The sequence below is a fragment of the Bombus fervidus genome, chromosome 8 (assembly GCF_041682495.2).
Source record: "Bombus fervidus isolate BK054 chromosome 8, iyBomFerv1, whole genome shotgun sequence".
Classification (NCBI taxonomy): Eukaryota; Metazoa; Arthropoda; class Insecta; order Hymenoptera; family Apidae; genus Bombus; species Bombus fervidus.
Genome location: NC_091524.1, coordinates 6,078,074 through 6,094,392, shown reverse-complemented (window position 1 = coordinate 6,094,392; position 16,319 = coordinate 6,078,074). Strand labels below are relative to the sequence as shown.

The window sequence follows — 16,319 nt, the reverse complement described above, 5'->3', positions numbered from 1 at the left end:
GTAAAATGTAATTTGGCGTTGAAATATTTTTTAAAGCAAAAAGTAGATTTTAAGATCACTAGAATGTTATTTCTAATTTTATGTTAATTGTAACTCTATATTTAATACTAAAATTAAATTTACAAATTCCTATTGTTCTTATCGTATTTTACCAACATCCGTAGTAAAATTAGCCTTACCGATCGTTATGTCTTTTTTGCAAGAACATCCTAAAAGTGTGTTTTTATTATCAATAATTAATAAAGAAATAATTTTCTTTGTAATCAGAAAAGCTCGATCCTGAAGAGATTGAATTTCCAGTTCTTAATCTGTGCTATTAAATAGCGTTACATATAAAAGTAAAAGCCCAATGCCAAGTGAATGAAAGTTACGCAATTTCCAATTCCGAAGTCAAGAATGCTCGATTAGCGCGTGTTATTCAATATTACACCTTTCCGTAACAAACGTTTAGGGGTCATCAAGGTTGAATACGTCGCTAGAGAGCAGTCCATGGTGAAAAGGGTGGTGGTTGTATACTGTGCCACTCTATATATAACGGCAGTCGGCACCCCACACGATATTAAGAACGTTCACCGCATCTGCGGTAACATGGTTTCCAGTTACAAGGTACTTACTCCTCGAAACATTCACGACTTGCCGATCAGTGTGGCAACGTGTTCACTATATCGGGCTATCGATTGATTATTATCGAACAATTACCAACGCTAATTACAAAGCAGCGAAATTTAATTACGATGCGAAACCCTGGATATATTATTCATTGTGGATTCTCGGTGATTGTGAATATCGCAGTGCATCGTTTCACTATCTAGTGCATAGTTTTCATAGTTCGTCGCAAGTGACATCTCTTTAAATAAATCTCATTTATAGCGTTTGCATTCAGTGAAAAGTGTTCTGGTGTGAATTCTTTGTTTATCTAGTTCAACTTCGCGACTTTATGATTTCATTTTCATTTATCCTGAATTACTAGACTGCAGATGGTTAGACAAATTTACAATTACTTTTATGCAAATTTATGAACATAACTAAAAAGATGGGAGCTGAATAAAAATTTGTTCTTTGGTAGATATTTTATATATTTTTGTATCTTATATACAATCTGTGTATTTTTACATTTTTCATTGTTTTACAAATGCATAAACATCCGCAGTCTGCTTTAGAAATTTAAAAATTCCATGAAATCTCGGATTATAATGACGCATTAAAGATTGCACAAGTAATTGAGACAATACCTGCCGCCGTGATTAAAACAATTAGAACTCTTTAATTATACTTATGCATAAGTAATCTAATGCTTCTAATAAATTGCCAATTTTTAATATTTTGTAATATCAGAATATATTTATTTCTCACACGTAACAGTATGCGTTTCGATTTGAAATAAGTTAATAGTGAATACGTTAATATAAAATATTCAATTAATTAATCATCTTTAACTCTCTGCCTGTAGAGATCATCACCTCCTGCCGCTAAGATGACGCCATTTCTGATGGCAATTTTCTGTCTGGCTACCGCAGGCTGCTCGAACGTCACGGATCAGCAAACATCTGAGACACATCACGATCAGCAGGTAGCGATCTTGAAACAAATCAGAAAAGTGAATGAAGACGGTTCTTACACGTATGGTTACGAAGCGGGTGACGGATCCTTCAAGGTAAGATGTATGTAATAGCTATTGCACCGTTTAATGCGAAAGGCATGTAATGGGCGTTCTGCGTTCTTAATACTTGTACAAACAATTTATCGTTGTATGTTACGCGTCCCGTATCTTAAGTACTTCACTGGAAAAAAGATATAGCGTTTACACAAGCAAATTATTATATATCGTTAAATTTTCAATACGAATAGCATTTATTTTCTAATTGCCGAACGTAAAGAATATAGTTTCTTTGAATAATTTGAATACTTTATTTATAGAATTCTCTTAAAAAATTGGTAATGCAGTAAATAGAGTAGGTTAGATGTATTGAATAGAAAACTTGAAAATGCATGACGTACATTGATAATCGGAAGTAATGCTAAATTATTTTATATTATATTATGATATTAAAAAAAAGGGAGAAATCTAATTATAATAGAATAAATATAAAAAAATCAAATAATATAATATGATATTCGAAAATTCTTTTTAACTTTTACTTGTGAAATATTTCCAAAAAAAAACTTCAATCAACGGTAATTTTTCTGAACGCAAGAAATTATTGTCAGGTCGAGAGTCGTGACGTTCTAGGCAACATCAAGGGTACGTTCGGTTTCGTCGACGCGGACGGCGAAATAAAAAGGGTGTCGTACTCTTCTTCTAATGGAACAGGATTTAAAGCAACCACCGTGTCGCCATTGCAGGAACACGTGTCCGTCGTACAGAGCATTCCGCGTATAAATCGCACCACTACAACCAAGAAGCCAAGCGTCGTTTATCCTTCGTCTACCGAGGCGTCCACAAAATCATCGGTGGTTCAGTCGATACCGCGAAATAGGAAAACAACGACGACTTCAACAACTACAACCACAACCACTACGGAACAACCGAAGACTATATTTGGCCATTATTTAAAAGGAACCGGAAAAAGTAGACCGCGTTTTGTGATCAATGGCCAACAAAGGCCATTGGTAATAGAAGAAGAAATCACAGAGGACGAAGATTCGCAGATAAATCGACCAAGTACGGAGGACAAGACTTCCACATATAGAAAAATCATTTTTGCCAAACGACCGATCGAGCAAAATCTTCGACCAATCTCTGACGATTTCGTAGAAAAGGAAGACGATGGTAAAGTAGCTAGTGGAAATAATCTAAGAAGACAGTTGCAAGAAGAGACTACGAAACCTAGCCCGATCGTAGAAGGCAGTAGCGACGACCATTCCGACGTTTATGGCGGATCTTTGTCTACGACTAGACCTTTGTTCACCACAACCACGCCACCAAGGGTTCTGCAACGCGTTTCACCTAATCGAATCGAAAGACCAAAAGTCTACGTTAATCGGGAGAACCTTGCGCCATCGAGGTTCGAAAACGTAAACGTAAAATACGATAATACCAGAGTTTACGAAGCTGAGACGAAGGCGCCTCAAGAGGAACGTACTCAGCCTCAACCGGTTTTGATTCGAGGTCCAACGCGAGTGCCTGAAAACCGCGAATATCTGCGACAAAGTACCGAACCTATATTTGTTAGACAACAGCCTGAACAGTTTCTACGTGAACTACCAGGAGGAAGAATCCTAGTTCCTTCTCAACAGAACATCGAAGAAGACCCCGCTTACAGACCACTTTCTATCAACAGGATTTTATTACGCCCTCTGCCGAGCCAACAGCCGCTTTACTCGACAACCACGGATGCAAATATTCACTACCTGACGGAGAATCCTCTTCCAGAGCAAGAGGAAGAGCCGAGAATCGCTATGGCGCCAGGATACATGCGTCCAAGACCTTTTCCACGGCCTGTAATCTTTCAAGAACCTGAACCAAGACCCAGGCCCGTTTTGAGACCCGTTGCGCCAGCGATCACTCACGCAATGGACGAAAGAGAGTACCAAACGACTCCTGAATATTCTTACAGAGGCAGTACCATCGCTTTACCTCCAGAACCTCCAAATCCAATTAATACACCTTTAAGCAGACGCGACTTCCAATTACTGTTAAGAAGATTGCTCGTCAGTCAGTACGGTGTCCAAGCTCTTTCTTATCCGAAAAGCTACCTAGAAGACGCCTTGTACGATCAACAGCCGTATCCTTCTTATCAGCCAGGCTATCAATCTACTGCGCCACGACCGGATATCGGTTATGATCAGCAAATTCCTCTTCAATATGGAGATCGTGTGCCTGTAAGACGGCCTGTGTATACCAGAGCTTTGAATCCTGTTTATCAACCTCAACAGTACGAGGATTACAGCGATGGAAGATACACAAAGAGGGTCTATAGGCAAAAGTTCTACACGCAAGAAGTGGCTGATGACGGAGAGGAAATATTGCCTGCTCCTATCAGAGAAGCTTTGCTGTTAAGGATGTTGCAGCTGGCAATTAACGCCGAAAGACCTCCCATGGTTTCTTCTCCGGTTATGACGACCACGACGCCAGCTTCGAGATACAGAAAGACTGGACCAGTTAGGAGTGTACAGATCATCACTGACGAAGATGAGGAAGAGAAAGAGGCGATGAAGAAGAAAATGTAACGGTTAGATACTTTTGATAACTTTCTAAAGTTTGATAGAGTTTATTTCTTTCACGCGATGGAACGATAATTAGGCTGCGGATATAATGTAAATTTGTATTTTTATGAACGCATTTGAAGAAACGGAACCTATGCAGACATCTGTTTCGTCTACTAAATATTACAATCAGTATACTATCTTGAATGTTTTATGCATTTTTGCACATTACTTTATCTTCTGTATATTCTTAGATTTCCCACGAATGTATCAAAAATCCACAGTCTAATGGTAATAGTAGAGATAAAATCAAAAGAAGTTTAAATTTATAATACACGTATGGTACAAGAGAAATAGTGTTAAAGAATTCTGTAGAACTTTCTACATACTCGATTCGTTCTCAAACTTATTGCTAGTACTCTATTTATGTTCTTTTTATGAAATTATATTTCAGACCCGTTCCGATTCAATAGGAGAAGCGTGACAAGTTGCAAGGTTACCACTTCCTCGCCAATTAATCTTCCTTTCTCGAATGAACAGTCAATAATTTTGAAGCAAGAGTGGTTACAGTCTTAATTACAATAGCTGCGATAGAACTGGGTGGGAGATCATCGTTTTCTTTAATGAAGAGCTCTGTACAAAAGAGCGTGAGAATAAAGGAAAAACAACGTCGATAGGCACAATACTGGCGACACAGTTTTCACGGAACAAACTGGAATCGTCAGCGAAACGAATCGACTTCTCGGAAAGGGAAATGTCCCACGTGTGTTCGTCCAATGATTTTCCGCACGACAACTTTCAACTATCTCGCAACGCTCATTTCCTTTCGAGTCGGATCGTCGCTACTTTTAAGTCGCCTCGACACTAATGCAATTAGACGAACGTATATATGGTCAGCCCGATACACTCGACGATTACGTTGATCTTGCATGTACTTGCATTATACTCACTACATTTCACCCTATGTGTCACGTTGAATTATAGCATAGACCTTCCAAAGACGAACAGGTAGCATTACCAGCAGAGCACTGAGCAGGAAGTATTCTAATTTAGCTCAATGGTGATTGCGTACGTTCGATATCACTGTGAGTGTGAATTTATTAGATATAAATTACAAGATTTTGGGAGTTTATTAGTAACGTTAACAAATTTATATTCGATATCGTGTATGATATTTAAGAAGTTTTCCCTTTTATTTAGACAAGGAAAATATTCTAGCTTTTGATTTATCTCCTGGAAGTTCGTTGCTTTGCTTTTTTTCAAATTATCATTTTTGATTATCGTCTACAATGCTCTTCTTTAATTTCATTAAAAAATTGTATTGTAGTTTCGAAGTCTATCTACGGATAAGCGAGGAATACGCGAATAAACAAATGTAAATAACAATACTAGTTCCATGTTTGCTTGAAAGTAATACTAATTGAAGAAAATCATGGTAGATGTGAAACTCATGGTGCATGTTTTTTACTTAAAAATTTAAGTTATCAATGATTCAGTGACCAATAACGCTTCAAAATATATAAATTCAATAAATTTTAATACTTGTACATACTACTATATGAACTAGAATAGTACTTATAAAACATAAAATGATCTATTAAGATACAATAACATTAAATTATTATATTTTAATTATTATTTTTCAATATTGATAAATCAAAATAATGAACATTCTCCTCGATATTAGAATTCATTTTAACAATATTGACCATAATATTGAACGTACAGGAATCACCAAACAGTATCATCCTTTAGCCTTCGTATTGTAAATATAATGTTATACAAAGCTAGTGTAATATACGTATCGAAATAAAACGAGTTAGATGGTAGATGGAATGGTGTGAGAATTCATTTCACAAGCCTCTGAGAGCCAGCGCACCAGGAAAGAATAATAACGTGTCTACCTGTTGGTAATTAGCATCACGGATTGCGACACTTTGCTGTCGGATACGAGAACTAGTATTTGTTAGACGGTCGCATTGCTGGTACGATGGCCACACGACGGGGGTGTACATCATGGGATTTTACACGTAGTTTCCACGTACTCTGTACTCTCTTGCTTCTTACCAAATCTCCTGATGGAGACATGTTACAGTTCCGGGAATGTTTCAGTGTATGGAAAAAATTCCTCTCTAGAAGTTGATGAAATGATCTCCGTTTAGGGTAAGAGTGGCAGCAAAAGTTCAATCTTCTAAAAGGAATATCGTGTGGTAAATTGTGACATAATATGAAAATTGGAAAGGGGTTCTTTAATTTTATATAACGATGATTTTTATTACAAATATTTGTAAACAGGTGAATCTTTTAAAACGAGTGAAATCGTCATTTTATCGCAATTATTTGCAGAAAAACAACGGTATTTAAAAAGCGGTTAGAAATTAAATAAAATACTTAATAAAATTATTAATATTCTTACAATGCATACTAAAAATCAAATTAATAATAAGCAAAATTTTTAATACTTTAGTAGGGAAATACGTTGATGAATTGTATCGTTTCTGAGATGAATACTAGATATGAAATTAGATATCGAGATAAACCAATAATTAGATTTAAAAGATGAAGAATTTTGTAATTACCATAAAATTACTAAAACTGAACATTTCATGAGTCTTTCCTTTACTCTTCAAACATGCCTTCTCTTTAACAACACTTTCTCGTTTAAGACAAAAATGTAATTTCCAGTTATGGCCATACATATAATTTCATTTACTATGTTTAAAAGTGTTATTGACGTTTCAATTCAATTTCTACAACTACCACTTTTAATACTTTTATTAAAACAATAATAACACATTACGATTAGAAGCAACTTTCGACTTATTAACAAACATTACTTTGGCATTGAAAAGCACGAACACATATGCGCCAAAGACTTTCTTCGTTGCAGAGATATTCTTAACAAACGTACTCATGCATGAACTCGGAAAAGTTTCACTTCATCACTCTCGAACGTTCGCGAGCATTCGGCAAATATCGTAAAATTGTTACAGCTATGATTACAATAACGGGCCATTTATTCAGAAATAGAACGGAAACGGATAGTTTAGCAGTGTGTAATAGAGGAAAGAATTTTTTTTCATGCGGCTACAGGCAACCTTTCGATTTTTCTGCGGCGTGGCAACCGGATGCACACGTGAAAGGTTGTCGTTAAGAGACAGAAATATTCGCCAATTGGACGGTGTTCCTATGCTTTGTAAGCTGCAACTTCCGGTATCCTGTGAACAGTGCCAATAGCGCGTGTACGGTTTAACACAGATCACGTAGGAACAGCTCGTTTCTTAAAACCGTCTAATTAGAACGACCGTTCCTTTCATCGACTTTCCTCTTCACTGGTGATGGAAAGTTGCAATAGATAGGGTAGTTCATTGTCTTGTCATGCATGTATATAAGATACACAGATGTCTGCACGATCAGCAAAGGAATACGGGACAAAGAAGAAGAAAGGAGAATTCGCAGGGATCAGATACGATCTTGATAAGTCCTCGAGTTCAGCTAACAATCGTGTAATAAAATATCAGGAGAGAGTGTACGAGCCATATTCTGCGAAGGATTTTACTTTTGACGCTTTACGTACATACTGGAACTTATCACAGTAATGTAAAAACGAATCACAGATACGAAAAGTCAAATTGAGAGGACATCTGTGAATTGTGTGATTTGTTCAATATTAAAGCATTGTGGAAATATGATATCTGAAATTTGTTTTCTATTAAGTTTCTTTCTAAGATCCATAAGATTTTGTAATTTGTATTGAACAACTAAATATCATGTTATGATAAAAAATTAATATATGAATTTTTAAAAATATCAAAGTAATCGATAAAGTAATGCCAAGTTGTTTACGATTTGTTAAATAAATTAAGAACAAACATTTTTAAAATATTGAATTTAATGTAATACTCTTAAGTGACTTATTATCAAATTGTGTGTCACGTGCACACAAATACATCTACAAAACCTATTTTAACAATAGAGAAACTTAATGAATTAACAATGTGATTTATCTTGAAAACGTTAATTATTATTCGTAAAAATAAATCAAAATTGTTTCTACTAAAAACTTTAACGTTAGGACAACGTTAATAAGATCATTAAGATCATCATCTTAAATATGAATGAAGATACAAGAACACACAGTAACGACTATAAAATAAAAAGGAACATAGTATACAATATTTTCCCAATAAAATAATTTACAATTGAAATGTCTTTAACGGTAAATTATATTCCTATTTAATCAAACGTTACAAATCTTAATAACATTAATGTATAATTCCAAGTAACTTAAAAAATATACAACTTGTTTACATGCTATATACAATTCTTAGTAACATTTATTTTAAAATTACTAATAGTTGTTCAACATTCTGTACAAGTTTAGAAGATTTAATCAAGAAAAGTCCTTAGGTACGGACGTAAAACACTTAAAAATACTAAATAAATATCAAATTCTGCATACATGACCGTGAACATAGCATGCCAACCGGCATAATTTTCCTAATTAGTTATAAATCCAAATTATAAAACATCATTGTAATCGGCATAACTTTTCTACTTATAGGTCTCCTAATACACTGTATCATTTCTCTTAAGAAACAGTTAGACCATGCTCACACTTGCAAGGACTGAAACTGTCCAAACTGAAATTGTAATTTATCTCTGTTATCTTTTGGTTCTATAATTATAGAGGTTAATCTTCGCCTGGCAAATACTGGGTCATTTTTACCCGCTGTACGTATCAATCTAGCAACGATACAAAATACAGTACAAAATATACAAAATGTCGCAAATACATTTGTAAAAGTCATACTATAAATACTGTTTTATGTATCCGTTGTAACAAGTTATAATAAAAAATGCCGTATACTTTCAGACGAATAAATTATGTCACAGACCTCGGTACCGATAAAAAGGTAGTTCGGAGAAATAATAACATCTAATCTCTATATAAAATGTTCTCTTCCATGGTGTTCATATCAGAGCTTTGATTCAAAACCAAAGAGACCAGCCGTACTCTTGAAACATTCGCTGTTCAAAGGTTAAGAAATGACCTGGTTAACGAATTAACTAGATGACTGGGAAACTTTCGAGTGGACTGAGGCAGAACGAGGCACGTTTTTCGCGCTTTCGGTGTCCTCCTCAAGTGGATAAGGACTGAAAGGCTCGGTCTGCACAGCAACATCCTCGTAATCAAGTTCCAAGGCGTCTTGCTCGTAAATTGCATCGTGACTTCGCGGCCGAGCTACAGAAGGAATCCACGGTTGTGGCACGCCTTTTCCAAGTGCTAAGAAAACCGCAGCAGTTGTTAACAGAACGACGGAAGCGACACCGAAGACCAGCCGCCACGAACCAGCGATCTGAAATTGAAATTTTGTTGTTCGTTATAGGAGAACTGTAAAATATGCCAGTAAGTGGTCAACTATTATTGATTTATATTTGAAAGAAAGTGAAGTGTAACAGAGTTTTAATTGTTGGGTATTTTCTAAGTGATAGTTAATAAGTCATAAAGAAGTATGAGGAAATTAGAATTCGGAGATCGTTAAAATTATTAGTACGATTTCACGAACGAATGTGAAAGACCTAATGTTTCCTGTGATGTTCCTCTTATTGTTAGAGATATCGTTAAACGTTTATACTTATGACAAGACACTGGCGTTAAAATAGAAAATAAGGTGTCTGCAGAAATGTTACATTAAATTGAAATATCTACTTGGGTGTGTTATATTTATTCTAATTTATAATAATTGTAAAAATGCCTTAAGACAAACGTACGCTATTTCATCGAAAGACACATGAAATTACTTTATTAAGATGCGATAGAAAAATCGAAATTTAAATGATTGATGCTTTTTTTTTAAATGGAATAATATATATCTTTTCTAGCAGAGATTAAAACAAAAAATAAAACTTGCAGAGCCATGAAGGGCCTGAGTGACAAAGTAATTGGCAGCCAACAGCCCTGCTGCGCCTAGAGTCGAGCACAATGCACACGCAGCCGCTGCGCAAGCTGGAGATTCTACAGGTGCAAGGTCTGCTATAGCTGCTAAAGCACCTGCTGGTGCAGTTCCAGAGACAAGAAGAGCGGCTATACCTAACCAAGCTGCTCCTAATGCTTGACAACCGGCGTAACCAGCGACAAAAAGTAGGGCAGCGGGAATAAAATGAGCTGTAATCAAATTACAAATTAAGTTACTCCATTTAATAGATCTCCTTCTTGATAGGATAAAGAACACAATTTGATAGAATTAAAAAATATCGCCATAAACTTTTCTTTTTAATAAGATACATACCAGTATATACGACCAACTTTCTAGCTGTGGTTGTCGAAACTATTTTTGATTCGCGAACGTGATCTACAAGAAGACCGCATGTTAACGCAGCCATGAAATGACCAATGTGTGGTAACGTTGTTAGAACAGAATCCTGAAACCATTGAAAGCTAATTAAAAGTTTCCAAAGATTAATCTTTATACTTATATTTTTTATAATCTTCATACGGTTTCTAACATGTACCTCAAATTTTAAAATGCTATTCAATCATAGTGTTACAATGTTATAATGTTATTCAACATATGTTATCAATTATACATTTATTGATTTACTATGATCAATAGACGTTATGTGTCTAAATAAATAAATAAATCAAAGGATTTATTGGAAAAAAGAAAAATTTTTATTGTTCATAATCGTGTTAAAAAATTTTATACTTCTTCTTGATACAATAAAATGAAAGTTACAAGAAAGTATATCAGGGTTGATGGAAAAAGCAATGAACTAAAATACAAAAATCAAAATATTTAACTCATTACCAAGTATAATTATATATAATATAAGATAGATAATTTATATAAGATTAATAAATATAAGATGGAATACTTACATTAGCTGTTGAGAATCCATAAATAAGTTTTAGATACTTTGTCATACCAAGGGCAAGCGTTGCATCACCCCATTGATTTCCCATCGTTGCTACAGCAGATGCCCAAACGGGAACTGATCGTAGTAATTTTCCCCATGGAATCACAGCAGCCTATTTTATTATTAATTTTATATTTTAGTCCGTTATCATTTTTCATTTTCGTTACTACTTCGCTATTAAATGATTTAATTACAATTCAATAACATTCTATAATCTGGAACCAGTTTTTATATAAACAACTGATTGTATATAGAATCTATATGTCTATATGTAGAATCAATTTCTTATTATCCAAACTTTAAACATTTCTTGTTGGAAATTAAATTACAAAAGCAAAGAATATCTGTTCCTGTATAAATTTCTTATAAATAATTTGTTATAAATAGAAACGTGAAACACACACACACTTTTATCTCTTTGATAAAACAGGATAATCATGTTAATTATATTAATAAAACTGAAATCATTTGTACTTGCTGTTAAGCGAGTTTTGACAGTAAGAAGACTCATAAAAATAACGATGCGGTATATTCAATATTTAGCACGGAAATAATTAACTTTATGTGACGCCTCATTAATCTTTTAAAACAATAGTATTGCGATTGCACCATTGTAATATCGCATAATTCATAGAACATTAGCCTTTCTCTGTATGGTTCGTGTCGTAATAATGACCTGAATAAAGGATTGCCAAAACCAGTGGAAGAAATTTCATGCACATTAGGTTATACAATAACGATGATAAAAAAGAATTTGATATAGGAAGAAACCCCAAATGTTATTAATCAAACAAGAATTTTATCTCTTTGCGGTCTCATATCAAGGGGGATTAAAAATTTATGCCATTTCATTCTTTCAATTTTAGCACACAAGACAGTTCTATATTAAAATTTCATGTAATACTAATATGTATTATGTTAGAAATACAGATATGCTATTGGTTATAAAAATATGAAACAATTTAATAAAAATTACGAGTTTTCAAATGAAGCTTGGTGAGTATAAGATCAAATATCATTCCAAATGCAGATGATTATAGATAGAAAGAGAAAATTGTGCAGCTTATATTATTAATCTAGAATAAATGAATTTTAGTTATTAAAATTTTTTAAAAGCGAGAATGATCTTACATTTGTATCGTGCTGATAAGATTTCGGCGTATCTTTGACAAACCGACCAAAAGCGAAGTACCAACACAGAGCAATGCAAACGAGACCATAACAAAGTGAATCTCGGCCAAGCCATCGAACAACAGCTGTACCTAACCATCCTGTGAGACAGTATCCAACGCTGACCGCTGTTAAATAATTTATTATTACATTTCTTAATCATTCTTTCTTCATTTTTCATTAATATTTTTAATCAAATTATATTCACATATTGATAGTACAACATCAAAAATTTATTTTGTATTAAGATTTGCAACTAAAAATTTACCAGCGTAGCAACTGAAGTACCAACTTCTGTGAGTGCTCTTAAACCAGGTCATAGCAAGCATGTGAGCAGCAGGCATAGTTGCCCCCTATAAATGAGGAATGATGTAATAATTTCTATGACGTATTGAATAATATCATTGTTTCATCAGTGATGCTTGTATTTTCCAGATATATAACATTAAAATTATCGTATTAATGCTACGTAATTATTTAGAAAATACTGAGAACAGCAGAAGGAAGGAAAGTATTGAATGTTAATATTCCTTTCATAAAATATTTAACTATTTCCAAAATGATACGATATTGTTATCAATCTTTACGGAGAATTTAGTTAGTTAATAAAATTTGTATATAGAAATAGAATAATTAACGTTATACAGATAATTTTAACAATATATAAAGAATTTATAAAATTCTGTAATTCCTAATTACTGGAGTTCAAAGATTCTACTTCTATCAATCATAAACGAATCGAATACATGGTAAAGCAAGAAGGTTTTAATGAAATTTCAAAACATATTTTTCTAAAATTGACTATTCATAATTTTATCGTGCTCCTTGAAGTAATATGTACTATGGTATTTAATTCTTACTGTGCATAATCCCTGAAAGAGACGAAGTGCTACGTGAGACGGACCCCTCCATGCAGCTGGTACCAATAAAGATGCCAGACAAGCACTAAGAACTGCACGCGAAAACACCATAGATGGGCCTGATCTCCCCCATACTAAACACCCACCTAAAATTGGACCAGCCACTTGACCCCATAGGAACGCTTCCCTCATTATAGATTCTGCACGTTCTTCCGGTGGTAACTAAAAATATTATTACAGTTTCCTATGAATGCACAAATTTTCGTAATTTACTTACAATATTCGTTTGGGAGATTTCAGAAACATTCAGAGCATATACATTTTTAATATCATGTCGTATTTACCTCCATAAGTATAACTTCAAAGTCTTCGGTACGATTACGACTACTGATGTTGACCAGCATCTCACAATGCCACGATGTGTCGATGATGGCATGATTGTCTTTCTGATTGGCGAGCAATGCGACCGAAGAACTCACTTCCACTGAACCACAAAGTGCAAATCCTACTGCAACGAGCGCAGCAACGACGTGTCGCGCTCGTACAGCCGCTAATTATTAATATAATTATTAACATAAATATTAAACAATAACATTAATATTTCATCCATTCTATGTATAGAATAAACATTAGCAATTATCCAAAAGTATTATATTTACAGATATTTATATAAAGTTCTGCTCGATAGATATTATATACAGATTTGATTTGTTGAAAGATCGACATTTATTTCAACTATATCAAATGCAAGTTTAAATGAACTTTTTGTTATCGTAATATCAGGCGACAATGGGCAAGCAATTCTTATGTGCATTGTATACATACATTATCGGCGACACTATACATCATCTTTAATAGAATATTGTTTGATTTTGATAAGATGATTAAACAATAGATTTCGTAGTTTCTACCTTTAATTCGAAGTTAAGGAAATATCCCAGTTGCTTATATTACGATATGTCGATATAAATTTACCAATATTGGTCACAAATATCTTGAAGATGTTATAATAAAACCATATACCCATATAAGATGTTATATAATGTCCCGGTATTGATGGCATAATTGAAGGGGGTCATTTTACATGAGAAAATAAGTCGAAAATATGCAGTAAATTTTTTTCATTGGATGCTTTGTTTTTGAGAAAATCGACTTTGAATTTCCTCCGAGTACGCATGCACTTGACTATGTTGTGATTAAATGGATCTCCAGACACTTTGTATATAATGAACTTAATGAACGAAATAAAAAGGTATAATAAACATTTAATCTTCTCCTGCTCCAATGTGTTATGTTATTTACCGATCAAATTGGATATCAAAACATTTATTTCTGTAGTAACAAATGTTTTAAACTTATTGTGTTATGTTAAACAACGTTCATTACTACTAAAGAAAGGTATCACGTGCGATGTAACTGCACAAGATAGTAATGCAACGTAATTGCACGAAATAGTAATGCTACGTAACTGCACGAAATAGAAACACAATGTAACTGCACAAAATAATAACGCAAGGTACTCTCAATCGCCTGCTTATTTTATTATACTTGTTTGATTTACTAAAAATATGTTGCTTGTTTCATATTTAGTTGAACGAACCTCGAACTTCTTTTGCGGCCTGTTTTATTTGAACACTGCTTTGTTTCACCAGTTGCACGCTACCTCTTTTGACGAAGTCTGCCATTTCACAAAACTCGAAAGGAGCAAAATGAACGAGTGCATACTACTTTTATCATTCCTTCTACTCCTATTATCTCTTTCCTATCCCCGCGCAGTATAAGAGACCTCGACTTTGGTTTCCTCTAAACGTAGCACAAATAATGATATTTAAAATAACTTGGCGATAAGAAAATTTTTATTCATTTCCCATCTTCATCTACTCCTTACATGATTTACTTTATGGTATGTTTGCTTTCGCGTACAAAGTAGTTTTAAGGTGGAGTAGGAAATTCTGGGTATATACATTGAGCAAGGAAGGGGAATTAATTATATAATAACAATTGTACTACGGTTGATAAGCTATCGTGTTATTCATCCTATCATCTGTGATACATACTGATAAGTTTCTAAATCTCAATTAGATAGGTAATGAGTGGCAATTACCAAAATTTTACAAAACCAATCTGTAGATTGTAGATTATACAATACAGTGTTTATATCGGTTTTACTACTTGTATGCAACTTAATTACGTATTTACCGATATTGTCTTTTAGTATCTTTATAAGGTAGACGCTTAATACATTCAAATGTAACATCAGTTCTACCCCATAACAAATATATTTATCGTTTAGTTGGATAGTGATTTGTTACAGTAATTTGCAATTTATCGAGGCGTAGAATTACCGATCGAATCATTCAGGCGCGAAACGAATAAATAAAAATATCCACGTGGAAGAAGAATTTTCTCTCACCTTTCATTTCCAGCGCCGCATGTCTCAACTGAACGCTTCCACGTTTAAGACGAACGAGCGCTGCCATACTTATCACACGTATCGATGTACAGCTGGAGTTTTCATTACGCGACACAGACTTAAATGATACAGACTTAAACACATTTTATGGTGAAGCACGCCAATTTTTCACTGACACCTCTTTGCACGGTGATACGGGGTCAATCGGATAGTCGCGAGTTGCACGAACTATACTGGCCATCTGGGAGTACGAGTGAATGAACATCTCCGTTAACGAGACTTGATACAATAAGTACCTATGCCAGGGCAGCCTTGAAACACCGTTTGAGGCCTGCCTCGTGATATTTTGCCGACCGTGCCACAAAACGATATCACATACGTATTTCATACATGATAACAGACTGATTCCAAACACCAGATTTCGTTTGCTTTATCAGGAGTCTGCGAAATATTAAATAACACTGGAATTTCTGATTGTTTTGTTTTTCATGATAACACATCCAAGCAATACCATTGTTGCTACGATCTTATTTTTGGATTGAACGATTTGCTTGTGAAATTAAGAAAAGTGCTATAGTTTCAATATCATCGTTGAAATATACTAGTGTTAATTTTTTTTTCTTCTTATTAGTAGACTGCTGATTTTTATGCAATTTCGTAGTTTTATGAATACTACAATAGTAACAGTATGAGACCAAAAGAATAAATTTGTTTCATCCCTTAGATATTATCATGTGTATTATCTTTTGGTTATTTCATATATTTTTGGATATTTTGGATATAAACAAACATTTCCTATAAATGTTACT

At 34.1% G+C, this 16,319-nt stretch overlaps 2 protein-coding genes across 4 annotated transcripts; one reads left to right on the top strand and one right to left on the bottom strand.

Annotated features, from left to right (window-relative positions):
* The first annotated feature begins 560 nt into the window (after positions 1 to 560).
* Positions 561 to 7,394, top strand: LOC139989870 (uncharacterized). 2 transcript variants are annotated; one of them, XM_072008547.1, is made up of 4 exons: positions 561 to 606; positions 1,451 to 1,654; positions 2,344 to 4,172; positions 4,601 to 7,394. In XM_072008547.1, the coding sequence occupies exons 1-3, from the start codon at positions 589 to 591 to the stop codon at positions 4,168 to 4,170; spliced, it is 2,049 nt and encodes a 682-aa protein (XP_071864648.1). In that variant the 5' UTR covers positions 561 to 588; the 3' UTR covers positions 4,171 to 4,172; positions 4,601 to 7,394. The 2 variants fall into 2 exon arrangements, with proteins under 2 accessions (XP_071864648.1, XP_071864647.1); XM_072008546.1 differs by having other exon boundaries at positions 2,209 to 4,172.
* Positions 7,395 to 8,354: 960 nt separating this feature from the next.
* On the bottom strand, positions 8,355 to 15,910 carry LOC139989721 (sialin). 2 transcript variants are annotated; one of them, XM_072008236.1, is made up of 9 exons: positions 15,511 to 15,910; positions 13,442 to 13,647; positions 13,098 to 13,319; positions 12,506 to 12,590; positions 12,199 to 12,365; positions 11,030 to 11,179; positions 10,440 to 10,572; positions 10,062 to 10,315; positions 8,355 to 9,506 (listed from the first exon to the last, which is right to left on the bottom strand). In XM_072008236.1, exons 1-9 carry the CDS (start codon positions 15,575 to 15,577, stop codon positions 9,213 to 9,215), a joined length of 1,578 nt encoding a protein of 525 aa, XP_071864337.1. In that variant the 5' UTR covers positions 15,578 to 15,910; the 3' UTR covers positions 8,355 to 9,212. The 2 variants fall into 2 exon arrangements, with proteins under 2 accessions (XP_071864337.1, XP_071864336.1); XM_072008235.1 differs by lacking the exon at positions 15,511 to 15,910 and adding an exon at positions 14,698 to 15,233.
* Between the last annotated feature and the right edge of the window lie 409 nt (positions 15,911 to 16,319).